The 27,794-nt window shown below is 44.2% G+C and overlaps 1 protein-coding gene across 1 annotated transcript in view; it reads right to left on the reverse strand.

Annotated features, from left to right (window-relative positions):
* SCN4A (sodium voltage-gated channel alpha subunit 4) overlaps nucleotides 1-27,794 on the reverse strand; it is a 250,242-nt gene that overhangs the window by 99,959 nt on the left and 122,489 nt on the right. Inside the window, exons 7-10 of the mRNA XM_082272569.1 lie at nucleotides 22,153-22,440; nucleotides 21,961-22,024; nucleotides 17,668-17,809; nucleotides 15,265-15,477 (exon numbers count right to left, since the gene is read on the reverse strand). Of these exons, the coding sequence (XP_082128695.1) occupies nucleotides 15,265-15,477; nucleotides 17,668-17,809; nucleotides 21,961-22,024; nucleotides 22,153-22,440 (707 nt within the window). The remainder of the gene's footprint in view (nucleotides 1-15,264; nucleotides 15,478-17,667; nucleotides 17,810-21,960; nucleotides 22,025-22,152; nucleotides 22,441-27,794) is intronic.

The following is a 27,794-nucleotide window of genomic DNA, read 5'->3' on the forward strand; positions in this document are numbered from 1 at the left end:
CCGCTTGACATTGCATGCTATTGCCTAATCTATCATCAACCAAGACTCCCAGATCTTACATGTCTGCATTGTGGTGCCATGTTATCCTATTCAAATTACTTGGTTGCCTTAGCACAGTCCACGTTAACACAGCACGGCATAAAAATCTATATGGGCAATATTCAACTCAATACAAGCATAGTTTTTAAAATGACCGTAAAAACTTTTTTTGGATAGCAAAGGGACCGTAAAAACCTTTTTGGGATAGCAAAGGGAGAGATAAGTCATCGTTAAGTTTGTCACCTGTGTGCTACTGGGGACATTTTCCTTCATGTCCTGCCCTGTAGACACAGCAGAAATCAAGAGGAAATCTGTCCAAAGTGAGGGAAATCCTCTGCTGGAACGTTGCCACACACTCGCTTGTTATTGGTGACAACAGTTATCAAGACAAATAGAAAGGGAGAATCTCCCCAGCATGGACATATATACTCCATTCAAAACCCCCAAAAAAACCGACAAAAAAACCCCCTAAAAAGTAACATTAATCACATAATTTTTCAGGTATCAAGATGAAAGTAACACACAAAAGAAACAGTGCTACTACCCACACACAAAAATGACAACAGAGCTCACGGGTGCTTGATCCACAGTCATTTGTAAGAAGCAATCCATTAAGATGATCCACACAACCAGTTGCTGCTCTTAAAAATCTTCATGTTTATTGAAAAACCACAGTGTACAAGTGCAGATAAAACCAATTGACGCGTTTCAGCCTAGGCCTTAGTCATAATGTAGTGTACACTGTGGTTTTTAAATAAACATGAAGATTTTTAGGAGCAGCAACTGGTTGTGTGGATCATTTTAATGGATTGCTTCTTACAGACCAAGATGAAAGTACGTCCCTGTTTTTGTGTCTCTCATTTCTCATTTCATGTCTCACAAAATTTTAGAGATGCATTCTTTCCTGCCCTGAAGTTGACAAAAATTTCTACTGTAACTGGTTGTCTTAGGTTTGGCATTCTTTAAATGCAGAGATAGAATGAAACACTGCATGGAACCCAGCGTTTTTCACTAAAAAGCACAACACAAGTAATTTTTTTAGACATCTAAGTTATGCTGTAGAAGCGGATCATTATTTACAATAATTATACTGATAGAATAGCTTTTATTACGTTTTTTTTTCTTTTCTCCTTTTTCCCCTCTTTCAAAAAAAAAAAAAAAGGAAAAACAAAAAGAAAACAAATCAAACAACCAACAGACTAAATTGCATATCAATAATTAAAGTGATTGTAAAGTCTTGTTTTTTTTTTTTTTTTTCAATAACAACCATATTATACTTACCTCCTCTGTGCAGTTGGTTTTGCACAGAGCAGCCCAGATCCTCCTCTTCTCAGGTCTCTTGTTCCTACTCCTGACTCCTCCCTCCTATCGAGTGCCCCCACAGCAGGCAGCTCGCTATGGAGGCACCCGAGCCAAGCCGCAGCTCCATGTGTCCATTCAGACATGGAGCTCCCATTGTGCTGAACAGAGCAAGACAAAACAAAAACAATAGAAGAGAAGAGAAAAAAAACTAGGTCGATTTTAACTTACCAACCTACTAATTTTCTTCCTAAGACCTCCTTCCATGCTCGCCTCTGGGACTTTTCCAAAGCCTCTCCTATCCTATGGAACTCCCTACCACAATTTGTCTGTCTGACTATCTCCTACTCTGCTTTTAGATGATCACTGAAAAACCCTTCTCTTCAGAGAAGCCTATTCTGCCCCTTTATTTTCTCCATCAGATCATCCCCCACAATTATTACCTTTTGTATCACTTCACCCTCCCTCCTAGATTGCAAGCTCTAATGAGCAGGGCCCTATGATTCTTCCTGTATTGAATTGTATTGTAACTATACTGTCTGTTCTCATGTTGTAAAATGCTGCGCAACCTGTTGGCATTATGTAATTCCTGTATTATAATAATGATAACTTTAGAGCCGGTTCACATTGCAGCGACCCGACTTGCCGGGGCGACCTGCGAGGTCGCGGTGCACAGCGCGCACCGCGACCTCGGAGAGACCTGCACGGACTTCATATCATTGAAGTCAATGCAGGTCTCTCCGAGGTCGCCCCAAAGAAGCTCAGGACCCTTTTTCTAAGTCGGAGCGACTTGTGTCGCTCCTATTAGAACAGGTCCTGTGCTAATCTATGGGCAGGCAACCCACGGCGACCTGTCAGGCGACCAGGTCGCCTGACAGGTCGCCCCAGTGTGAACGGAGTCTAATACCTAACTCAGATAGGCAACAATAGAATCTTCAGTGCTTTAGTAGTGAACCTGGCATATAAAACATACAAATTGATGTCTGCTTCCATTCTCGGCATAGTCTATGAAAGCTCCAATTAAATTGATTGTAAAGTCTCGTTTAAAAAAAATAAAAAATAAAAAAAGAACAAACATGTTATACTTACCTCCTCTGTGCAGTTAGTTTTGCACAGAGTGGCCCTGACCCTCCTCTTCTTGGGTCCTTCTTTGCTGCTCCTGGCTCCTCCCTCCTGTCAAGTGCCCCCACAGTAAACAGCTTGCTATGGGGGCACCCGAGCGCAGTCACAGCTCCCTGTAATGCTATAGAATGCATTAAGATAAAAAAGCTTTCTGACCTTACAACTTCTTTAAGTTAGAAGTGTACACTTTCTAAGGGCCTCTGGATAAAGACATTACTGGCTTTAGTGTGTACCAATTATATGTTCTTTTATCAATAATATATGCTCCAGAGGAGAGCTGATGGTATGCATGATGTCAAGGATGAATAAGGCTGCCCTCCTTGGAACTTTCCCACTGAGACATCAGAAACAGTCCCAACATGAAAAATAGATACCCGCTGCCTGTTTAGACCTGCAAGCATAGTTACTGCTAGTGTTGAGCGAACACGGACTGTATTATTCGTGTTCGTACCGAATAATTGGATTTTTTGTACCCGAACACGGACACGGACACTTTACTGTATGTTCGGGTAAAAATCCGTGTTCGGTCGTTTTATTTCCGGGTTTTGCATGCTTTGGCGCTCTTTTCATGGCGGGCTTTCAACAGCCAATCAACAATCGTTTAACTGGTGTGCCTTAAGCCATCCCAGCCATGCCTGCAAATGTCTCAGTAGCTGTGATTGGCCGTCTGAAGCATGTGACCAAGTCTTTATAAGTTCGAGGCAGCCGCAGCGGCGTCATTATGCTGCTTAGATTCAGGGACAGAGCACACATCAACGTGCTGGCTGCTGATTAGGGAAAGATAGGCAGGAAAAAACCATTTGTGTCCGGATAGAATTGAGGGACAGGTCGGAGTGTTTAGGCAGGGCGAGTTGTAGGCATTTTAGGGATAGAGTCTGCTGAATTATATAGGGTCAGTGTCTTCTACAAACTACAATCGATATTGCTGTGTGGGGGGTGGGGTGAATCTGCACTCAATCCTGATCTACGATCTCTTCTCAATCCTGTTAGGGACAGAGTCTGCTGAATTTTAGGGAAACTGTGTTCTACAAACTACAATCGATATTGCTGTGTGGGGGGTGGGGTGAATCTGCACTCAATCCTGATCTACGATCTCTTCTCAATCCTGTTAGGGACAGAGTCTGCTGAATTTTAGGGAAACTGTGTTCTACAAACTACAATCGATATTGCTGTGTGGGGGGTGGGGTGAATCTGCACTCAATCCTGATCTACGATCTCTTCTCAATCCTGTTAGGGACAGAGTCTGCTGAATTTTAGGGAAACTGTGTTCTACAAACTACAATCGATATTGCTGTGTGGTGTGGGATTGGAGATAGGCAGGTGTCAGTGATCCACATCCATTTTTCTGTGTGTGAGCTGCAGTGAACACAATCTTTTTGGGCTGCAGTGAACACAATCTTTTTGGGCTGCAGTGAACACAATCTTTTTGGGCTGCAGTGAACACAATCTTTTTGGGCTGCAGTGAACACAATCTTTTTGGGGTGCAGTGAACAAAATCTTTTTGGGGTGCAGTGAACACAATCCTTTTTGGTGTGCAGTGAACACAATCTTTGTGGGGTGCAGTGAACAAAATCCTTTGTGGGGTGCAGTGAACACAATCTTTTTGGGGTGCAGTGAACAAAATCCTTTTTGGGGTGCAGTGAACAACATCCTTTTTGGGGTGCAGTGAACACAATCTTTTTGGGGTGCAGTGAACAAAATCCTTTGTGGGGTGCAGTGAACACAATCTTTTTGGGGTGCAGTGAACACAATCTTTTTGGGGTGGAGTGAACAACATCCTTTTTGGGGTGCAGTGAACAAAATCCTTTTTGGGGTGCAGTGAACAAAATCATTTTTGGGGTGCAGTGAACACAATCTTTTTGGGGTGCAGTGAACACAATCTTTGTGGGGTGCAGTGAACACAATCTTTTTGGGGTGGAGTGAACAACATCCTTTTTGGGGTGCAGTGAACAAAATCCTTTTTGGGGTGCAGTGAACAACATCCTTTTTGGGGTGCAGTGAACACAATCTTTTTGGGGTGCAGTGAACACAATCTTTGTGGGGTACAGTGAACAGAATCTTTGTGGGGTGCAGTGAACACAATCTTTGGGGGGTACAGTGAACACAATCTTTGTGAGGTGCAGTGAACACAATCTTTGTGGGGTGCAGTGAACACAATCATTGTGGGGTGCAGTGAACTCAATCTTTGTGGGGTACAGTGAACACAATCTCATACTGAAGGTTTGAGGGTGCTGCCTGTTCCATACTCCCCCTACTCCTCATCTAGCCTTTTAGGGGTACAAACAATAGTAATTGGGGCCTAGTGTGGTTGTGTACGTGTGATATACATACACTTTTTTGGGATCATATTTTCTATTCCGCTATTTAATCAAAAACCTTTGGGGATCAGTTAAATTGGGGGATAGTCTGTGTTGGTACGTGTGAGAGAGATCCACCTTTCCAAGTTGTTGGGGTTCATCTCATACTTCTGAAGGTTTGAGGGTGCTGCCTGTTCCATACTCCCCCCTACTCCTAGCCTTTTAGGGGTACAAACAATAGTAATTGGGGCCTAGTGTGGTTGTGTACGTGTGATATACATACACTTTTTTGGGATCATATTTTCTATTCCGCTATTTAATCAAAAACCTCTGGGGATCAGTTAAATTGGGGGATAGTCTGTGTTGGTACGTGTGAGAGAGATCCACCTTTCCAAGTTGTTGGGGTTCATCTCATACTTCTGAAGGTTTGAGGGTGCTGCCTGTTCCATACTCCCCCCTACTCCTAGCCTTTTAGGGGTACAAACAATAGTAATTGGGGCCTAGTGTGGTTGTGTACGTGTGATATACATACACTTTTTTGGGATCATATTTTCTATTCCGCTATTTAATCAAAAACCTCTGGGGATCAGTTAAATTGGGGGATAGTCTGTGTTGGTACGTGTGAGAGAGATCCACCTTTCCAAGTTGTTGGGGTTCATCTCATACTTCTGAAGGTTTGAGGGTGCTGCCTGTTCCATACTCCCCCCTACTCCTAGCCTTTTAGGGGTACAAACAATAGTAATTGGGGCCTAGTGTGGTTGTGTACGTGTGATATACATACACTTTTTTGGGATCATATTTTCTATTCCGCTATTTAATCAAAAACCTCTGGGGATCAGTTAAATTGGGGGATAGTCTGTGTTGGTACGTGTGAGAGAGATCCACCTTTCCAAGTTGTTGGGGTTCATCTCATACTTCTGAAGGTTTGAGGGTGCTGCCTGTTCCATACTCCCCCTACTCCTAGCCTTTTAGGGGTACAAACAATAGTAATTGGGGCCTAGTGTGGTTGTGTACGTGTGATATACATACACTTTTTTGGGATCATATTTTCTATTCCGCTATTTAATCAAAAACCTCTGGGGATCAGTTAAATTGGGGGATAGTCTGTGTTGGTACGTGTGAGAGAGATCCACCTTTCCAAGTTGTTGGGGTTCATCTCATACTTCTGAAGGTTTGAGGGTGCTGCCTGTTCCATACTCCCCCCTACTCCTAGCCTTTTAGGGGTACAAACAATAGTAATTGGGGCCTAGTGTGGTTGTGTACGTGTGATATACATACACTTTTTTGGGATCATATTTTCTATTCCGCTATTTAATCAAAAACCTCTGGGGATCAGTTAAATTGGGGGATAGTCTGTGTTGGTACGTGTGAGAGAGATCCACCTTTCCAAGTTGTTGGGGTTCATCTCATACTTCTGAAGGTTTGAGGGTGCTGCCTGTTCCATACTCCCCCCTACTCCTAGCCTTTTAGGGGTACAAACAATAGTAATTGGGGCCTAGTGTGGTTGTGTACGTGTGATATACATACACTTTTTTGGGATCATATTTTCTATTCCGCTATTTAATCAAAAACCTCTGGGGATCAGTTAAATTGGGGGATAGTCTGTGTTGGTACGTGTGAGAGAGATCCACCTTTCCAAGTTGTTGGGGTTCATCTCATACTTCTGAAGGTTTGAGGGTGCTGCCTGTTCCATACTCCCCCTACTCCTAGCCTTTTAGGGGTACAAACAATAGTAATTGGGGCCTAGTGTGGTTGTGTACGTGTGATATACATACACTTTTTTGGGATCATATTTTCTATTCCGCTATTTAATCAAAAACCTCTGGGGATCAGTTAAATTGGGGGATAGTCTGTGTTGGTACGTGTGAGAGAGATCCACCTTTCCAAGTTGTTGGGGTTCATCTCATACTTCTGAAGGTTTGAGGGTGCTGCCTGTTCCATACTCCCCCCTACTCCTAGCCTTTTAGGGGTACAAACAATAGTAATTGGGGCCTAGTGTGGTTGTGTACGTGTGATATACATACACTTTTTTGGGATCATATTTTCTATTCCGCTATTTAATCAAAAACCTCTGGGGATCAGTTAAATTGGGGGATAGTCTGTGTTGGTACGTGTGAGAGAGATCCACCTTTCCAAGTTGTTGGGGTTCATCTCATACTTCTGAAGGTTTGAGGGTGCTGCCTGTTCCATACTCCCCCCTACTCCTAGCCTTTTAGGGGTACAAACAATAGTAATTGGGGCCTAGTGTGGTTGTGTACGTGTGATATACATACACTTTTTTGGGATCATATTTTCTATTCCGCTATTTAATCAAAAACCTCTGGGGATCAGTTAAATTGGGGGATAGTCTGTGTTGGTACGTGTGAGAGAGATCCACCTTTCCAAGTTGTTGGGGTTCATCTCATACTTCTGAAGGTTTGAGGGTGCTGCCTGTTCCATACTCCCCCCTACTCCTAGCCTTTTAGGGGTACAAACAATAGTAATTGGGGCCTAGTGTGGTTGTGTACGTGTGATATACATACACTTTTTTGGGATCATATTTTCTATTCCGCTATTTAATCAAAAACCTTTGGGGATCAGTTAAATTGGGGGATAGTCTGTGTTGGTACGTGTGAGAGAGATCCACCTTTCCAAGTTGTTGGGGTTCATCTCATACTTCTGAAGGTTTGAGGGTGCTGCCTGTTCCATACTCCCCCTACTCCTCATCTAGCCTTTTAGGGGTACAAACAATAGTAATTGGGGCCTAGTGTGGTTGTGTACGTGCGAGATACATACACTTTTTTTGATCATATTTCCTATTCCGCTATTCAATAAAAACCTTTGAGGATCAATTGAATTGCGGGATAGTCTGTGTCGGTACGTGTGAGAGAGATCCACCTTTCCAAGTTGTTGGGGTTCATCTCATACTTCTGAAGGTTTGAGGGTGCTGCCTGTTCCATACCCCCCCTACTCCTCATCTAGCCTTTTAGGGGTACAAACAATAGTAATTGGGGCCTAGTGTGGTTGTGTACGTGCGAGATACATACACTTTTTTTGATCATATTTCCTATTCCGCTATTCAATAAAAACCTTTGAGGATCAATTGAATTGCGGGATAGTCTGTGTCGGTACGTGTGAGAGAGATCCACCTTTCCAAGTTGTTGGGGTTCATCTCATACTTCTGAAGGTTTGAGGGTGCTGCCTGTTCCATACCCCCCCTACTCCTCATCTAGCCTTTTAGGGGTACAAACAATAGTAATTGGGGCCTAGTGTGGTTGTGTACGTGCGAGATACATACACTTTTTTTGATCATATTTCCTATTCCGCTATTCAATAAAAACCTTTGGGGATCAATTAAATTGCGGGATAGTCTGTGTCGGTACGTGTGAGATCCACCTTTCCAAGTTTTTGGGGTTCATCTCATACTTCTGAAGCTTTGAGGGTGCTGCCTGTTCCATACTCCTCCTCCTCCTCATCCATCCTTTTAGGTGTACAAACAATAGTAATTGGGGCCTAGTGTGCTTCTGTACGTGTGAGATACATACACATTTTTTGATCATATTTCCTATTCCGCTATTCAATAAAAACCTTTGGGGATCAATTAAATTGCGGGATAGTCTGTGTCGGTACGTGTGAGATCCACCTTTCCAAGTTTTTGGGGTTCATCTCATACTTCTGAAGCTTTGAGGGTGCTGCCTGTTCCATACTCCTCCTCCTCCTCATCCATCCTTTTAGGTGTACAAACAATAGTAATTGGGGCCTAGTGTGCTTCTGTACGTGTGAGATACATACACATTTTTTGATCATATTTCCTATTCCGCTATTCAATAAAAACCTTTGGGGATCAATTAAATTGCGGAATAGTCTGTGTCGGTACGTGTGAGATCCACCTTTCCAAGTTTTTGGGGTTCATCTCATACTTCTGAAGCTTTGAGGGTGCTGCCTGTTCCATACTCCTCCTCCTCCTCATCCATCCTTTTAGGTGTACAAACAATAGTAATTGGGGCCTAGTGTGTTTCTGTACGTGCGAGATACATACACTTTTTTTGATCATATTTCCTATTCCGCTATTCAATAAAAACCTTTGGGGATCAATTAAATTGCGGGATAGTCTGTGTCGGTACGTGTGAGATCCACCTTTCCAAGTTTTTGGGGTTCATCTCATACTTCTGAAGCTTTGAGGGTGCTGCCTGTTCCATACTCCTCCTCCTCCTCATCCATCCTTTTAGGTGTACAAACAATAGTAATTGGGGCCTAGTGTGCTTCTGTACGTGTGAGATACATACACATTTTTTGATCATATTTCCTATTCCGCTATTCAATAAAAACCTTTGGGGATCAATTAAATTGCGGGATAGTCTGTGTCGGTACGTGTGAGATCCACCTTTCCAAGTTTTTGGGGTTCATCTCATACTTCTGAAGCTTTGAGGGTGCTGCCTGTTCCATACTCCTCCTCCTCCTCATCCATCCTTTTAGGTGTACAAACAATAGTAATTGGGGCCTAGTGTGCTTCTGTACGTGTGAGATACATACACATTTTTTGATCATATTTCCTATTCCGCTATTCAATAAAAACCTTTGGGGATCAATTAAATTGCGGGATAGTCTGTGTCGGTACGTGTGAGATCCACCTTTCCAAGTTTTTGGGGTTCATCTCATACTTCTGAAGCTTTGAGGGTGCTGCCTGTTCCATACTCCTCCTCCTCCTCATCCATCCTTTTAGGTGTACAAACAATAGTAATTGGGGCCTAGTGTGCTTCTGTACGTGTGAGATACATACACATTTTTTGATCATATTTCCTATTCCGCTATTCAATAAAAACCTTTGGGGATCAATTAAATTGCGGAATAGTCTGTGTCGGTACGTGTGAGATCCACCTTTCCAAGTTTTTGGGGTTCATCTCATACTTCTGAAGCTTTGAGGGTGCTGCCTGTTCCATACTCCTCCTCCTCCTCATCCATCCTTTTAGGTGTACAAACAATAGTAATTGGGGCCTAGTGTGTTTCTGTACGTGTGAGATACATACACTTTTTTTGATCATATTTCCTATTCCGCTATTCAATAAAAACCTTTGGGGATCAATTGAATTGCGGGATAGTCTGTGTCGGTACGTGTGAGAGAGATCCACCTTTCCAAGTTGTTGGGGTTCATCTCATACTTCTGAAGGTTTGAGGGTGCTGCCTGTTCCATACCCCCCCTACTCCTCATCTAGCCTTTTAGGGGTACAAACAATAGTAATTGGGGCCTAGTGTGGTTGTGTACGTGCGAGATACATACACTTTTTTTGATCATATTTCCTATTCCGCTATTCAATAAAAACCTTTGAGGATCAATTGAATTGCGGGATAGTCTGTGTCGGTACGTGTGAGAGAGATCCACCTTTCCAAGTTGTTGGGGTTCATCTCATACTTCTGAAGGTTTGAGGGTGCTGCCTGTTCCATACTCCCCCTACTCCTCATCTAGCCTTTTAGGGGTACAAACAATAGTAATTGGGGCCTAGTGTGGTTGTGTACGTGTGATATACATACACTTTTTTTGGATCATATTTTCTATTCCGCTATTCAATAAAAACCTTTCTAGGGCAAGATCTTAAATTACAGAAATATGAGGAGACCGTCAAATAAGGGCCGTGGCCTGGGTCGTGGTGCTGCTGGTAGAGCTCCTGTTGCAAGGAGAGGACATGGTCGATCTGTGCCAGCTACACGCACAAGTGAAACACCTTCCTCAAGTGTGAGTAGGCGACAGAACCTGCATCAGTATTTGGTAGGGCATCAAACGCCCCTAGAAGTGATGAGGCCAGAACAAGTTGAGGCGATAGTAGATTGGTTTGCTGCTGACAGTGCCTCCAGTTCCTTCACATTGTCTCCCACCCAGTCTACTGCAGAAAGGTCAGAGTTGGCACCTGCAGCCAATGTCCAACCGTCTTTCACCTCACCCCCTTGCAAATCAGGCCAGCAGTCTGAGCCCCAAGCCATACAGCAGTCTCTTATTCTTTTTGAGGACTCTGTCAGCAGGGTTTCCCAGGGCCATCCACCTAGCCCTGCCCCAGAAGTGGAAGAGATTGAGTGCAGCGATGCCCAACCACTTATTCCTCAAGATGAGTACATGCAAGGATCATCGCAGCACGTCTCCGATGATGACGAAACGCAGGTGCCAACTGCTGCGGCGTTCAGCATTGTGGAGACCGACAAGGAGGGCAGGGGTGAAGACTGGGTGGAAGATGATGTGGAGGACGATGAGGTCCTCGACCCCACATGGAATGAACGTCATGCAGGTGAACTGAGTAGTTTGGAGGAAGAGGCGGTGGTCGCACAGAGCCACCAGCACAGCAGAAGAGGGAGCAGGGTGCAGAAGCGGAGCGGCCGTGCCCTAGACACTACGCCCGCTACTGCCCAACGCAGCAAGGGAACGAGCGCACCAAAGTCAGCTCAAAGGAGTTCTCTAGCGTGGAAGTTCTTTAGAAAATGTGCTGATGACAGGACACGAGTGGTTTGCACCCTGTGCAATCAGAGCTTGAAGCGAGGCATGAACCTTCTCAACCTGAGCACAACCTGCATGATCAGGCATCTAAGTGCAAAGCACGAGCTGCAGTGGAGTACACACCTTCAAAACCAAGAAACGTCTCTGGCTCATCCTGCTTCCTCTTCTGCTGCAGTCTCGGCCGCTCCAGCCACATCTGTAGTGATACCGGCACCTGCCACCCCGCAAACAGACGATCTGTCAGCAACACCACCACCTGGGTCACCAACAACCATCTCCACAATGTCCCGTGGAAGCGTTCAGCTTTCCATCTCCCAAACACTTGAGAGGAAGAGGAAGTACCCCCCTACCCACCCGCGATCCCTGGCCCTGAATGCCAGCATTTCAAAATTATTGGCCTTTGAAATGCTGTCATTCCGTCTGGTGGAGACGCACAGTTTTAAAAACCTTATGTCGGTGGCTGTCCCACAGTACGTCGTGCCCAGCCGCCACTACTTTTCCAGGCAAGCCATCCCTTCCCTGCACAACCAAGTGGGGGAAAAAATCAGGTGTGCACTGCGCAACGCCATCTGTGCCAAGGTCCACCTAACTACGGATACGTGGACCAGTAAGCACGGTCAGGGGCGTTATATCTCCCTAACGGCACACTGGGTAAATGCAGTGGCGGATGGGCCTGAGGCGGATAGCAATTTGGCGCATGTCCTTCCACCACCGAGGATTGCAGGGCGCTTCAGTTTGCCTCCTGTTCCTAACTCCTCCTACTCCGCTTCCTCATCCTCTACCGCCTCCTCATCCGGACAGCGTAACACCTTCACCACCAACTTCAGCACGGCCAGGGGTAAACGACAGCAGGCAGTTTTACAACTTGCCTGTTTGGGGGACAAACCACACACCGCGCAGGAGTTGTGGAGGAGCATGGAACAGCAGACAAATGAGTGGTTGCTGCCAGCGAGCCTCAAGCCCGGCCTGGTGGTGTGCGATAACGGGCGAAATCTCATAGCAGCTCTGGGCCTAGCCGGTTTGACGCACATCCCTTGCCTGGCGCATGTGCTGAATTTGGTGGTGCAGAGGTTCCTTAAAAACTACCCCGATATGTCAGAGCTGCTGCAGAAAGTGCGGGCCGTTTGTGCGCACTTTCGGCGTTCTCACCCTGCTGCTGCTCGCCTGGCAGCGCTGCAGCGTAACTTCGGCCTTCCCGCTCACCGCCTCATATGTGACGTGCCCACAAGGTGGAACTCCACCTTGCACATGCTGGAAAGACTGTGCGAGCAGCAGCAGGCCATAGTGGAGTTTCAGCTGCAGCACGCACGCGTGAGTCGCTCTGCGGAACAGCACCACTTCACCACCAATAACTGGGCCTCCATGCGAGACCTGTGTGCCTTGTTGCGCTGTTTTGAGTACTCCACCAACATGGCCAGTGGCAATGACGCCGTTCTCAGCTTAACTATCCCACTTCTATGCCTCCTTGAAAAAACAATTCGGGCGATGATGGAAGAGGATGTGGCACAGGATGAGGAGGAGGAGGAGGATGAAGAGGTAACATTTCCAAGGCTTTCAGGGCAGTCATTCGCAAGGGGCTCCGAGGGTGGGTTCCTGCACACGCAAACGCCAGGGACGCAATTGTCCAGCAGGGGCACAGTTCTGGAGGATGAGGAGGATGAGGAGGAGGAGGAGCTGGAGGAGGAGATGGAACCATGTTCACAGCAGGGTGGCACCCAGGCCAGCTCATGGCCATCACTGGTGCGTGGCTGGGGGGATACAGAGGACACGGACCATACACCTCCCACAGAGGACAGCCTTTCGTCGCCTCTGGGCAGCCTGGCACACATGAGCGATTACATGCTGCAGTGTCTCCACAACGACCGCCGAGTTGCCCACATTCTAACTTGTGCTGATTACTGGGTGGCCACGCTGCTGGATCCCCGTTACAAGGACAACGTACCGTCCTTAATTCACTCACTGGAGCGCGATCGCAAGATGCGCGAGTACAAGCGCACGCTGGTAGACGCCATGCTGCTGGCATTCCCATCTGACAGCGGGGCCACAGTGGAAGCACAAGGCAGAGGAGGAGGAGGAGGAGGTCGCCAACGCAACCAGGGCACCGCCAGCACCTCAGAAGGCAGGGTTAGCATGGCCGAAATGTGGAAAAGCTTTGTCAGCACGCCACAACAAACAGCAGCACCAGCAGCTCAGATGGAACGTCTTAGCAGGAGGCAGCATTTTACCAACATGGTGGAGCAGTATGTGTGCACACGCCTACATGTAGTGAATGACGGGTCTGCCCCCTTCAACTTCTGGGTCTCCAAATTGGGCACATGGCCTGAGCTTGCCCTTTACGCCTTGGAGGTGCTGGCGTGCCCTGCAGCCAGTGTATTATCTGAACGGGTATTTAGCACGGCTGGGGGCGTTATAACAGACAAGCGCAGCCGCCTGTCCAGAGACAATGTGGACAAGCTCACGTTCATTAAAATGAACCAGGCATGGATCCCACGGGACTTTTCCGTACCTTATGCAGAATAGCAATGGATACCGACCTTACCCACCCATTGTTCCATTTTTGCTCTTTCTCACTCTTTTGGGGTGTACCCTCATTTAAAATTTGTGAAAAGAAGCAGTGTTGGCTACCTCGTCCTCCTCCTCAGGGCCAGATTAATGTAGGGTCTATTGGAGCTGCAGCTCCAGGCCCCTACCTTTTATATAGGCCCCGGGTTGGCCATATTCACTGTTACCGCTCTTCTGTCACTTGTAAACACAGAAGTCTGGCTTCTATGCTCGCTTCCCCAGGCAGCACCCTCAGAACCTCCCCACACAGCGTGAAGGCCGGACAAGGAGGGACAGTTGGCGATGCATGGATGTGTTTATGGGCTTCAGAGACAGCATCCCATGTTGAATTAGGCATGCATGGCTGCACCCTTCCTCCTCTGGGTGCATGGCAAGGCACGGCCCTAAGGCCCTTCAAAATCCTCAGCACCAAGCCCATGATGCTGTTAATCCGGCCCTGGTCCTCCTCCACCGCCGCTTCCACCTACACCGCCCATAGGTGTGCGCAGCCTATTGCATTAAGGTGTGCACCCCAAAGTTGAAATACACATGCATGTGTTTGCCAGCAGGGAGAGTAATGTATCGGGGCCATGTACCTGTAGGCAAGGAGAAATAGAGCAGAGCAGGTCCCAGGGAGATCTTTCCCATCTCCTCACTGGCAATGCTATGTGCCCTAGGTGATTAGGGTGTGCCCAGGCACACCCAGCACACCCTGTGCGCACGCCTATGTCACCGCCACATCCACCACCACCTCAACCTCCCTCCTACTCCATATGGGCCTCGTCCTTCAGAGATGAAGAAGAACATTGTTTTATTTTTCTGTTTTTTTTTGTTGTTTTAAGTTATTTCCCTATCCACATTTGTTTGCAGAGCACTTGCCATGCTCTTAATTACGTTTTGCTGCCATTTGCAGCACTCTAGCCCTTTCCTTTGGTGTTTTAGAGCCATTTTAGTGCCTTAAAGTTCGGGTCCCCATTGACTTCAATGGGGTTCGGTGTCCGGGAAAAGTTCGGTAAAAGTCCGGGACACGGACCCGGACTTTTTTTTAAAGTTCGGCCGAACCCGTCGAACACGGACATCTAGGTGTCCGCTCAACCCTAGTTACTGCTACAAGAAAAGTTGTCCAGCCTCAACTTATTTTGCGTGTCTCTGCATTTGGAAAACATCTAGTTCAGCTCATAAAAGTACTTCTTAATTTACCACCTCTCTTCATAGCATATACAGCAAATACGGTATATGTCTGTAACAAATCAAATCAACCAATCAGGCCAACATTTCCCAATTTCCCTCTGTATGTGATGCGTATTCATTTGCTTTATATTTGTATTTTATATGGTATTATAAATCCAACATTAAAAATTCATGTAAAAATAACTTTATTTACAGTAGGTCCAGTTAAAACTATACGTAGAACTGGACAAGCTTGTCATGACCAAGTGCTAACAACACTCAGAACCTTAAACTTCACCTTTATGGTAGAACCTAGTAGCTGTTCCAGATACTTACCCTTCGACCCTGCTCTTCTTGATGTTTCTTCAGCTGTTCCAGCATATCCTGGAATTCCTTTTCCTTTTCTAAGGCTTCTTGAATGGTGGCTTCATTCTGCTCAGCATAAGCCATGGCTACTACAGCCAGGATAAGGTTTATCAGGTAGAAAGATCCCAGGAAAATGATAACCACAAAGAAAACCATATAGGTCTTTCCAGCTGCTCTGAGAGTCTGCAAAAGGATAGTTAAAAGACATATGTCAGACATTTTTCACCCATTGCAATTACATATTTAATGTTTGATCTCCTTCTAATGTTTGCAAAGTAACATTACATTACTTTGTTTATAAAGGAAACGTCTCAGATTATTGTTTATATATGGTTGTCGTAACCTGCCATCTTCTGACTCCCAGAAATATTTCTAGTTCCACAGCAGGCATGCAACTACCAGCCCTAAAGTGAACCTGAGGTCAAGCTATGGACATTACAAGTTAACACTTAAAGTTCACAGCAGAAAGTTCTTTAACCACTTGCCGACCAGTCACGTTGACTGTACTGCGGCAAAGTGGTTGGTTATCGTCTGGCGACGTAGGCCTACGTCACCAGACATTCCCCTCTCTCGGCGGCGTGCGCGCGCCACTGGAGGCTCGCTCCCGCTGTATTCAGTCACAGCGGGAGTCGGGCCAGGGGAGGAGCGGCGGTGATCACCGACGCTCTTCCCTGATCATCGGGGAATCGAGTGTGGAGATCCGCCCGCTTGTGTAAACACAAGCGGGCGGATCTCCTAAGTGACAGAAAGGGTCAGATTGCAGGGTTCAGCATAGCTGAACCTGCGATCTGGCCTTGTGTCACTCAGTCACCTCCCCCCACACACGTCAGTAAGCACCAGGCATACATTAACCCCTCCCTCTCCAATAAAAGTTAACCCCTTCCCTGCCAGTGTCATTTTTACAGTAACAGTGCATATTTATAGCACTTATTACTGTAGTAATGTCATTGGTACCCCCAAAAGTGTCAAAAAGGTCGGTCAAGGGTCTGATCTGTCCACTGTAATGTCGCAGTCCCGCAAAAAAAAAAAAAAAACGCAGATCGCCGCCATTACTCGTTAAAAAAAAAACACCAAAAATGACAAAATCTTTCCCTTAGTTAGTAAACGCAATAACTTTTGCGCAAAATAAAATCAAAATACACTTATTGCGATTTTTTTCACCAAAAATATGTAGCAGAAAACAAATTGGCCTAAAATGATAAAAAAATTAGATTTTTACATTTTTTGGGGGGAATTTCATATAAAAAAATGTGAAAAATATTGTTATCTTTTCAAAATTGTCGCTCTTTTTTTGTTTATAGCGCAAAAAGTAAAAATTGCACAGGTGATCAAATACCACCAAAAGAAAGCTTTGTTTGTGGGGAAAAAAGGACATACATTTAGTTTGGGTACCGCGCAATTGTCAGTTAAAGTCGCACAGTGCCGAATCGCAAAAAGTGGCTTGGACGTAAGACAGCAAAATCCTCCGGTGGTAAAGTGGTTAAGTTCTTTTTTTTAGGCTGGTCATGTACTTGTAGATTTTTCTTTTTGTTCAGCCTGCAGCGATGAAATAAAAGAATGTAACAGATTCCTCCATCCATGCTATACAGCATGAATTGATGAATTCCACTTCTAAGCTATTGTACTCTGACAAATGTCAGCAGTGGCACCAGAAAAGCATCAAACAGTGCCTGCATCTGGCTGGATGTAGGCGATGTTCAACCAACAATTTTCTGCCCAGCTCCTTCGATTGAAGGATGTTGTCTTCACAAACAAATATCTCCCCTCTTTTTTATGATATCCAAGAGAAAAGTGTTTGAACAGAGTCTAAATGTACTAATTCACTTTTCACCCTAAAAATAATTTCCCCCAGAGCAATGACCAAGTTTTATCCCTAGCCTATTCTTCAACCCTAGCTCAAGCCAAACCTAAAATCCTGGGCATATGATGACATTTAAACAATTCTTACCTTCTCAGAAGCTGCCAATTACACTTTGTCAGAGGCCATAGCCTACCTGCTGATCAAATCTAATCTGCATTCTGGCACCCAGCCCTGATTTTGACTTTTTTCTGATCATCTATTGAGAGTTTAACATACTGGTCTATGGATGGAATTAAATTATCATTCACGGTGCATAACTTATTTTTGGCAGACTTCCAAGTTTTGGATAGATTTGACTACTTTAGTATAAAATACTAGTAACTTCACACCATGCTGGGAAATTTGTCTGTCCCATGCTTTTTCTCATTTATGTTTTGTGTTATAACTTATTTCACACATTCTATTTCTTTCAAATTGTGAAAATCTTTTTTTTTGTAAAAGGGTAGTTTATTCTAAACAGAATGTGATAAACTTTACTTATGTGCAACTTGCAGAGGAATGAGACAGCCTACCAGCTGGAAGAGGTTCTCCCAGTAGTCTTGGGTCATCAACCTGAACAGCGCCAAGAAAGCCCAGCTGAAGGAGTCATAGCTGGTATAACCATAATTGGGATTCCTTCCAGTCTTCATACACACAAAGCTTTCTGGGCATTTCCTGTTGATAAAAGACACCAGAGTAAAATATTCTGGTTATCTGCCAGCCTCTGCCCTGCTTTTCAGGTCTTTTTAAAAGGAATAAATATAAAGAAATAACAACTACAATTTGTACATTTTGTAGTTTACCCCTGTCCACTTAAAATTGTATACGCTAGGCTCCTGCCTCTGAATACCTTCAGGGAAATAAAAGTCTTAAATACATTTTTTTTTATCATAGCAAGTGCAAGACCAATGTCCTAGTCCTAGAAATGAGCATGTTGGAATAATAAACCATTGCATTAATTGAGAGAAAATCTCCTAGACAGCTGTTGTGTTAACAAGTGTCCCCATTGGAGGATTTCCCCTCTGTTCCAGTTCTGGTGACTTTCTCATCACTTTGACTTCCAGTGTCAGACATCACCATCACAAACAGAAAGGGTAATTCCCCCTATCACAGACATAGACAGCAATAAACCCATGCCAAAGGTTTTTACATTTTCTCGCTCCGAAAAACTAAAAAGAAAAGTTTGGGCATTGTATACACTTTTAATATTAATTGTAAAATTGAAAAGGAAGAACAAATAGTAGCATAAGGCCAGTCCTCAGAGAACCCCACTGAAGAAAAGGCAGTTAGATCATTTCAGAGTTATGACTATGCCCCCCCCTAATTACACTTAACAACTGTTTTCAGTTTTTCTATTAGTAGGCTTTCAGTGTCAGAAACCTTGGTGTCTACTTACTATGAAGATTATCATTACACATATTTAAGAGAATTTTGCATGGCATTATCATGGCGAATAAAATGTATAACAGCAGCAAAGGGTTTGCATCCTTACCCAGGAATTAAAGCTCAACTTCAGCTAACTCCTTTAATTTCACATTTAATAAAGATGGGAAGAGTTAGTGCCAGTTTTTATTGCTGCCCATGTCCCTATATACATTTTTATTCTTGTAATTTGGGGAACTGATGGAAAAGTCTCTCTCACACGGACACAGACAAAAAGGAAAAGCACATGTTCTGAATGTCTGATTTATTGCTATCTGTACCTTCAAGGTGACCCCTCCCCTTCCATTTCTTATATAGGTGTAACAGGGGCAGGATGTGAGGGCAAATCTCCTCAAATGTTAGATCTTTTCCGCTCTGTCAAAAATATCTTGGGAGGGTCTGTAAAACGGCTTCAATAAGAAGAGGTAGTGACAGTGTAGACAGCAGCGAAATTAACATATATTGATAAAAGTAAGGCAAAATGTGGACATCTTTAAGCGCCTGCGGTAGCAATGCGCACGGCCGAAGGTTTCATCTATCCAGGAGGAGGCCTCCACTAGTGAGGTGAAGAAATAGGACCTGCCTGCGGAGATCACCTTGAGTTTCGCTGGAAATAGCATGGAGTATTGGACAGCTTGTTCTCTCAGTCTGGCTTGACCGTACCGAAGGAGGCGTGCTGGCGTTGAACCTCGGCTTAAAAATCTGGAAAAATCTGGATTATTTGACCATTAAAGCGAAGTTCCCCCCGTTGTCTCGCAGCCCACAAAATAGCCACCTTGTCTTGAAAATTGAGGATACGGGCAATAATAGGCCACAGCAAGGCACCCGCCAGGGGAGGTCAGGGTGGGGTCCGATGTGAACGTTCAATGGCAAAAGAAACAGGGGTGATATCTTGGGCCTAAGGTCTCCCTCAGCCAGGTGAGTAGAAATTGTTCTGGATTGGCCTTGTGACGAGACCAATCTCGCCACTGGGCGTTGGAGAAGCCTGGTTGCTCGCCTCCTGCAATATGACTATGGACCCTCTCATCAGCCCAGGCTAAACATAAACCCCATGGCAATTTGACTGTGTTTGTGGCATCTGAGCGCTGTTTGGATATGTTGAGCGGTCAGATCCAGGCTATCTGGGGATGGGTTGAATGTAGGGGTTCTGTTCAGTAGACTTTATATTTTAAAAAAAATATAAAGTCTACTGAACAGAACCCCTACATTCAACCCATCCCCAGATAGCCTGGATCTGACCGCTCAACATATCCAAACAGCGCTCAGATGCCACAAACACAGTCAAATTGCCATGGGGTTTATGTTTAGCCTGGGCTGATGAGAGGGTCCATAGTCATATTGCAGGAGGCGAGCAACCAGGCTTCTCCAACGCCCAGTGGCGAGATTGGTCTCGTCACAGGCCTCCTCCATCTTTTCAGGAAATGCCATACAGCACAAATTATTGCAACAGGATCTGTTTTTAAGGTCATCCACCTTGGCCCTAAGAGCCACAAGCTCACAGGATGCCTCACGTACGGTGGTAGCCAGAGGAGCCAGAGTGTCTTCTACAGTGCTAATGCGCTCCTCTGTGACCCCAGTGCGATCCTGCAGGTTCTGTACATCTTGTTTTAACAGTGAAAAATCTATATGAATGGTCTCTATTTAAATAGTCAAAGTGGCTGTGCAGTCTTGGATGGCTGACATTATTTGAGTCAAAGTAGGCTCAGCAGAAGGGGGGTTTGGTTCACATGCTTCAAAAGATGTATAGCAGGGTCCGCGTGTAGTTCAGCACTGTAGGACAGACAAGGGAGGGCTGCGGTAGAGGAGTGAAGCAAATCCTCCTGGGTGTTTAAGGGAGGAAGTGAAGTAGTTGCAGGTGCCGAGGGAGGGAGGTCGCTGGAGCCATCTTGCTTGAAGAATTTGTCCAGCTTACCAGCTGTCAGCGGTGCCTTGCTCTTCCCTATCTTCACCATGTTGATGGTCCAGAAGAGGCACAGGGTCCCTTGGATCACGGTGGTGTCACTCAAGGGTGGATCAGTGCACGATGGACAGCAGGATGGACGGCAGGACGTAAGAGGATTCACGGAGCTCTGAAACTAGTGAACCGCTTGCTCCACCATCAAGCCACGTCTCCCGGAGACTGAATGTTTAAAGGCAGCCAGTAAGGAAAGACATAATGGAGCCACAGCTGACAGGTTTTTGAAGGTGCAAATTCCAGAACTGTCACTCTTATCTTTATCTACTTACTTACCTTAATCAGGTATCCCATCAATAAGTTGTAAGTACATCTTGTATGCATTTACTAGGGCAAAGGCTTACTATGTATAAAAGAAGAGATATGAGTGAAAGTCTCCACCTTCAGAAACATGTCAGCTATAGCTACTGGATTTTTTGGCCTGATTCATTATAAATCTAAATGGTTGCTACTGGGCTGTAAAAAACTGACTAATTTCTTCCTTTGTAAACTTCCTTTGTAAAAGTCTAACGGCTCCTTTATTAAAACGAATGTAAAAAAAGATTATTCTGTTTTCCATAGCAACCTAATTAGAACCCCAGCTAAGTGTTTTGCTGTCCGTGTCCCCATTAGGATGATTCACTTTTTCTTTTTCCTGGTGACCATTGTCACTGGGACTTGCAGTGAAGGAAAATCTAAAGTTTTAAGCTGGCACCGGAACAGGAATAGAGGGGGAATCTTCCAATGTGGATATGTGTTCTGGTGACAACTGTTTGAGAGCCATTCCCTCTATTAATAAAGAGGAAGTAAAGGTTTTTAACTGTTCAAAATGTGGCTATAGATATAATTTAAAGACTGGGTTCATAATAAATGTACATGTTTTTGCAGGAAAAAATGTGCATTTATTATTTATTTTTTATTTTTACAGGAACCTGCAAAGCATTGCACCCGCAATCAGTAGATCGTGGATGCAATGTCAGGCTCCTGCACACTCTTCCTGCAGCTTTCTGACCGTACCTCTGTAAGGAAATTTAATTTAGAAAGAAGGAGGAAATGTCTTTGGACTAAGAATGTTCTGATGAACGCACTTGCAGTTTATTAAAGAACCACAAGGCTGCATGTTATGGTGGCAGATGGGATTTGTAGTTTATTCATTCACAGATCTCTGTGAATGAATGATGTGGATGTGTGGATGAAGCCCCACACAGCTTTGACGATTTATAATGTGACAGAGGCTGCGAGGGAGAAGAAACCCTGCCTGCTGTCCAGGGGAATAGTGGGTGGGGCCTCTGGGAATGAGAAGCAGGTGATTAGGAAAATTTTACATGTTACACCCTAAATATGAGTGTAACATTTAACACATTCCTAAAGGTGAAACTTCCTAAAGGTGAGCCTTTAATAAGTTCTTTGTCTTATAGTTATCCAGGCTTTGAGTTGCAATACCATCACATGGAAAAAACACATTACTCACCCACTGTCACTGCTGTTGCCGCACAGAAGAGCATCAAGTGCTCCCTCAAGGAAGTAAAAATTTGCTATGTGCAAAAAAAAGAAAAAAAACAAAAGACATACATTAAGTTGTCACATCATATTGACCAACAATGCATATTTAATAAAAGTGTAGTAATATATAATAAGCCACTATATCTGGCTGTAGCCTTACACTCATCATTGAGGTAGGGACCCCAGTCTATGGAGATATTGGCATACATGTCTGGGTTGTCATACAAGGTAGAGTTGCTGTCAAAATCCATAGAATTTAGTGTTATATTCCTGTAATATTCGTAAGCCTCCTCTGGAGGTGGCCAGCGCACACATTTTTGCCTCAGATTTCCCATAAACAATTGGAGACCAATCAATGCAAAGACGGCTAGACAGAAGACAGTCAAAATCATGACATCTGCCAACTTTTTTACTGACTGAATGAGGGCGCCAACAATGGTCTTCAAGCCTAGAACAGGAAGAGAGTGAAACATGTGTTACTTTAATTACATCAATTCATCTCATCGAGCCCTGCTATGCCAAAATATTGGACAGGGAAAGGCTTTAGATTAATGAAGTATGAGAAGGTAATTCTGAAACATCCCCATTTACTTTCCTTGACAACAACCCATCAAAGTGACCTAACCTTTTCCATCACATGCACTAAAGTCAGGGTAGTCTAGACTAGTGGTGGTCAACCTTCTTGATATAGGGGGCCTCAAATGGGGCCCCCAACATCCCCAAAGGGCTGCAGACAAAATACAAAAGATAGTCAGAGACTGCGGTCATGCTGCAGGAAACTGTCAGAGACTGTGAAGATGGTATGAGTTGCTGGAGACTAGAGACATGCTTCAGGAGACAGTCATAAACTGGAAAAATATTACACGAGACTGCTAGAAATCACAGATATAATAAGGTAATAGGGAAACTCAAATTAGTGCCACACAAAGTTCCAATGGGCTTCATGTGGCCACTGGGTCGCAGTTTTGGCACCAGGGGACTAGACAAACTTCAAGAGCTAGGTAGCCAGTACACTTAAAAAAAAAAACACATTTGGTACATACACTATATGGCCAAATTTTGTGGGCACCTGAACATCACACCTGCACTACATTGTGAAAAGTGTACATTCCCCTCCAAATTTTTAAACGCAGGTGTTTCCATTGAAGGTAATTCTACGGCATACAAATACTTATTAGACAATTGTGAGATTCAGATTGAGAAAGGCCCATTCATGTTCCGGCATTATTGTGCCTCGAGCACAAAGCAAGTTCTACAAAGAAAGTTTGGGTCTCCAGGAGTCTCCAAACTTTAAACAAAGGGCCAGTTTACTGTCCTGCAGACTTCGAGGGGGGGGCTGTGGTCAGTGGGAGTAAAAAAAATGATATCTAGCCTGTGGTCAGTAGGAGGAGGAATGGTGCCCCGTAATGGATATTAGTGATAGAAATAATGCCTTATCATTAGTGTTAGCGGGAGGAATAGTGTCGCATTGTTGGTGTCAGTGGGAGGAATAGTGCCCCATCATTTGTGCCAGTGGAAGGAATAGTGCCCTATTTTCTGTATCAGTGGGAGGAATGGCACTACATATCTGTGGGAGGAATTTCCAAGGGCCGGATAAAAGCATGCAAAGGGCCGCAGTTTGGAGACCACTGGTGTAGAGAAACATGAGTGGCTTGCACAGTGGCCTCAACTCTAGTATGTACACCTGTTATAGAAACTAGAACTCCAGGGGCGAGCCAAGTCTTTATGTCCAATAAAAGCTGAGCTCACAAATTGTCTTTTAGATGAGTGGGCACAAATGCCCACAGACACACTCCAAAATCTCATGGAATACCTTCCAAGAAGAACAGGGCCAACGCAATATTAATGCCCTTTGTTTTGGAATGAGATGTCAACCAAACTTGTTTAAAAGTGTAATGGTTAGCTGTCCATAAACTTATGACCATATGGGGTAACTTGTTTGAGCCTTTGTCTACTGTTGTCTAAAAATAATAAAATAAATAAAACAAATCCCTCTATTATTTTTTCATCATCTTTAGAAAAGTACCCAAAAGCTGGGTACACACAGAACGAAAATCAGCCAAAAACGATTGGTTCAGCAGGACAGCTGTGTACAGCTCTTTGTCCGACACTGGCTTTGGTCAAACGAGCACGTAGGAAAACCAGTATCCACTCAGCGCTCACAGCCAATGGCTTCAGTCTTAATTTGTTTGGGCACTGCTTCTACTACAATACAGATCCTCTCTAAAGCTGAAAGTGTGTAAGTCAGCACTGCTCAAAGTGCCAAAAGATCATTCAATGCATATTATAATAAATAGACATTCTAATAAATAACATATAAGTGATAAAAAGGTATCAAAAGTGCTAGGTGCAAACCATACTCAAACCTATGGTGCAAAATATAAATAAGTGAATAAATAAATGTCCTCCAATGTCAGTGTATACAGTTCATAAGGTAATAGTGCTACAAGGTGCTCCAGTGCTCCACTCCATACAAAGTGCTGGCGCTCCCCCTAAGTGTCCCTACTCACCGGAAGACTGTGTATATCTGGCCTTGTACACTGTTGCTGTGCCCTTCAAATGTGTCCTCCAAGTCTGGTAATCCAAACGCTGGTCCTATGCCTAACTGTAGGAGGCTGCTGGAATATGCTGTTGGCCATATATCCCCTCAGTGATAAAAGGAAATAAGGCTCACCATGGTGAAATACGTTACAAAAGTTTATTAGGTCAAAAAGGAATACACTTACAATATAAATGAGTGAATAGCGCTTTACGATCCGGTGGTTGCTGCTTCTGCAGCGTGCGTTCCACCGACCGGAAATGACAGGAAGTGACGTCGTACGCCCTCTGCCTCTCTAGACGCGTTTCGCCCTCCCCCTGGGTGTTTGTATTACCAGACTTGGAGGACACATTTGAAGGGCACAGAAACAGTGTACAAGGCCTGATATACTGTACACAGTGTAGGCACACTTAGGGGGAGCACCAGCACTTTTTGCGGAGTGGAGCACTGGAGCACTATGTAGCACTATTACCTTATGAACTGTATACACTTAAATTGGAGGACATCTATTATTGCTATTTGAACTGTATACACTAACATTGGAGAACATTTATTTATTTACTTATTTATATTTTACACCATAGGTTTGAGCACGGTTTGCACTTAGCACTTTTGATACCTTTTTATCACTTATATGTTATTTATTAGAATGTCTATTTATTATAATATGCATTAATCTTTTGGCACTTTGAGCAGCGATAACTTACACACTTTCACATTTAAAGGCACACGCACCTTATTTTTCAGCAGCAGCCATCACTCTATCAATACTAGTATATCCATAAGAGCTAGGACCTTCTATTCATTCTCTCTAAAGCTGAACTCCAAGCAAATATAGAATACATAATGCAATCAAATGTGCTGAAAGGGAGCAAAATGACCCGAGGAGAGCAGATTGAACAGAGAAATGACGTCATCAGTCTGCTGCTACTCCCTGACTGTCCAATCAACAGATTGAGTGGGGGCAGGGTAGTATTCCTTAGCTTTAACAAAGAAAATAGGGTAATTTTCCTGGGTGTGCTGTCTGATACACCTCCACCTCAAATCTCTCGAATTCACGGCCAGAAATGCTTTAACGGGTAAAACATCTTGTTTTTATCTGTGTATTTAGAGTAGATGTTTGCATAGAGTTTAACTTTAAACTTGCAATTATGTAGTGGAAAAGGAAGAACTTCATGGATTGCCTTTTATGCAGCTGGCTCCCGATTATTTACACTAGATGGCAGAACTTATTGTCCGTAGCTCCCATGGGTCATCTTTATTGCCAAATCATTTGGAAAGGCTCCCTGATGCAGCGCCATATGAGAAAAAAACCTAAGCCCAGATTTCCTGTTTAGCAATTCCCACAGAAAGAGCGTATGTGCTGTATGGCTACAATGTAGGACTTTGAAATTCCTGACATCTTGCTAACTAAAATGGACAAGGATATGATCTAATTAAGGGTTATGAACAAGAAGAGTAGGGTTACTGGGGGTCAGGGAAGTAAGGAAACAAACATCAACACACTGTAAATGATATTGGAGACACCCGCGCAGGAGGTGTGAATCTGTGAAACTGAGACCGTCTGCTCTTTGTTAACAATCTAATGACAAAAGCTTTCCTGCTATATCAAAGTCCTTTAACTACATTTAAGGACAAGACTACATTTCAACACAAAATCGGATATCAATAATAGAAACATTAAGGTGGGAAGAATAATACCAAATAACAATAGGACCTGGCAAATCCTAAGGCCACGTTCACATCTTGGCGTTACTATTTTCAGGCGTTTTTTATGCGTTTTTATGGGCGTTTTTGCAGGCGTTTTTAGGTTGACAAGTGACCAATGGAAAAAAATAAAAATGCCTGTAATCTGCCCAAAAACAAGCTCATGTACTTTTTTGAGCGTTGGGCATTTTGCTTAAAACGTCAAAACGCTCAGATGGGAACAGGGGCCATTGAAATGAATAGGATTTGTCTTGTTGGGCATTTTTTGAGCTGATCCTAGAGCAGAAAAACGCCCCAAAATGCCTACATGTGAACTTATCCTAACTATTCACAAAATAGGAGTTTGAAACCTTTTCTTGAAGTTCATTGAGGGACACAGCTTGACAGTAAACAAACTAGGGTTTTGCTGCTGCCTACAGGAGAAATGGACACTAGGCACATAGAAAACTGAAGGCCAGCCTCACAGACATTATAATCCCTCATCCTCACTCCTGCTTAGTTGTAGCAAGCAATCCAAAGAAAGAACAATAGCATGAGGGCAGGGAGACTCTTAAGCCTCGTAGCACATGCAATGAATTTCCGCCAACCGGTCGTCCGTCTTTTGTCCAGAGTGGTGTCTGTTGGTTGGAATGTGCTCTAGACTGCACACGAATTTTCCCGCACGACAAAATTCTACTTCAGAAGTGATGTCATGTGTTGGATTGCTTTCTTTGTGTTCTTTCATCTCTGAGCATGCCTAGTCTTGCTCATAAGATTTTTCCCCATCGAAATCTGTACTAATGAGACGAAAATCTGACGTGTTTTGACAGTCGACAAAAATTATATAGCCTGCACACCAGGATTTTTTCGGCCGAAAAGTTGGAGTCGGATGTCGGAAGCATCATACTAACAAGCCGAAAATCGGCAGATCGGTCGTCGGACGAGATTTCCCGGCCGAATTTCTACTCGTGTGTACGGGGCTTACATGGACTCTGAGAAAAGTATTTTACAGGGAGTAAAAAAATCCAATTTTCTCAAGTGCTCATTGAGGGACACCGCTTGATAGTAGGCAACCTAGGGTTATCCAAAAGCAGTCCAAACAGATGGAAGGGCACACCTAAAAAAACACAAATGAACTAGCCTAACTTGGAAAACCCCACGGCAAAAAAGAGAAAAAGAAGAACTAGCCACTTGCAGAACCTTCCCACTGAAACGAACTACGGCAAAGTCATAATACAGCTTCCAGGAGACTGTTCTTCAGTTTTCTATGTGCCTAGCATCCATTTCCCCTGTAGGCAGCAGTATAACACTAGGCTGCTTTCTATTATGCTTGTCCCTCAATGGACTACAGAGAAACACGTTTCATAGGAAGCATTTATCTCCGAAATTCTGAGATTAGTTTTCTGCTCTGTACTCATTAGTCTCAGAAGCATGAACATATTTGTTCATATTAAAAGGCCTAACCAACTCCCCAGATGATAGGTGCATAAAGCACCAAAAGAAAAGCTAGTAGTTGTGGAAGAGAAATTGTTTTAGCTAGATATGTTAGTATCTGCCTTATATTTCTACATAGCAGC

This window comes from Pelophylax lessonae (genome assembly GCF_965119305.1).
Source record: "Pelophylax lessonae genome assembly, chromosome: 11".
Taxonomy (NCBI): domain Eukaryota; kingdom Metazoa; phylum Chordata; class Amphibia; order Anura; family Ranidae; genus Pelophylax; species Pelophylax lessonae.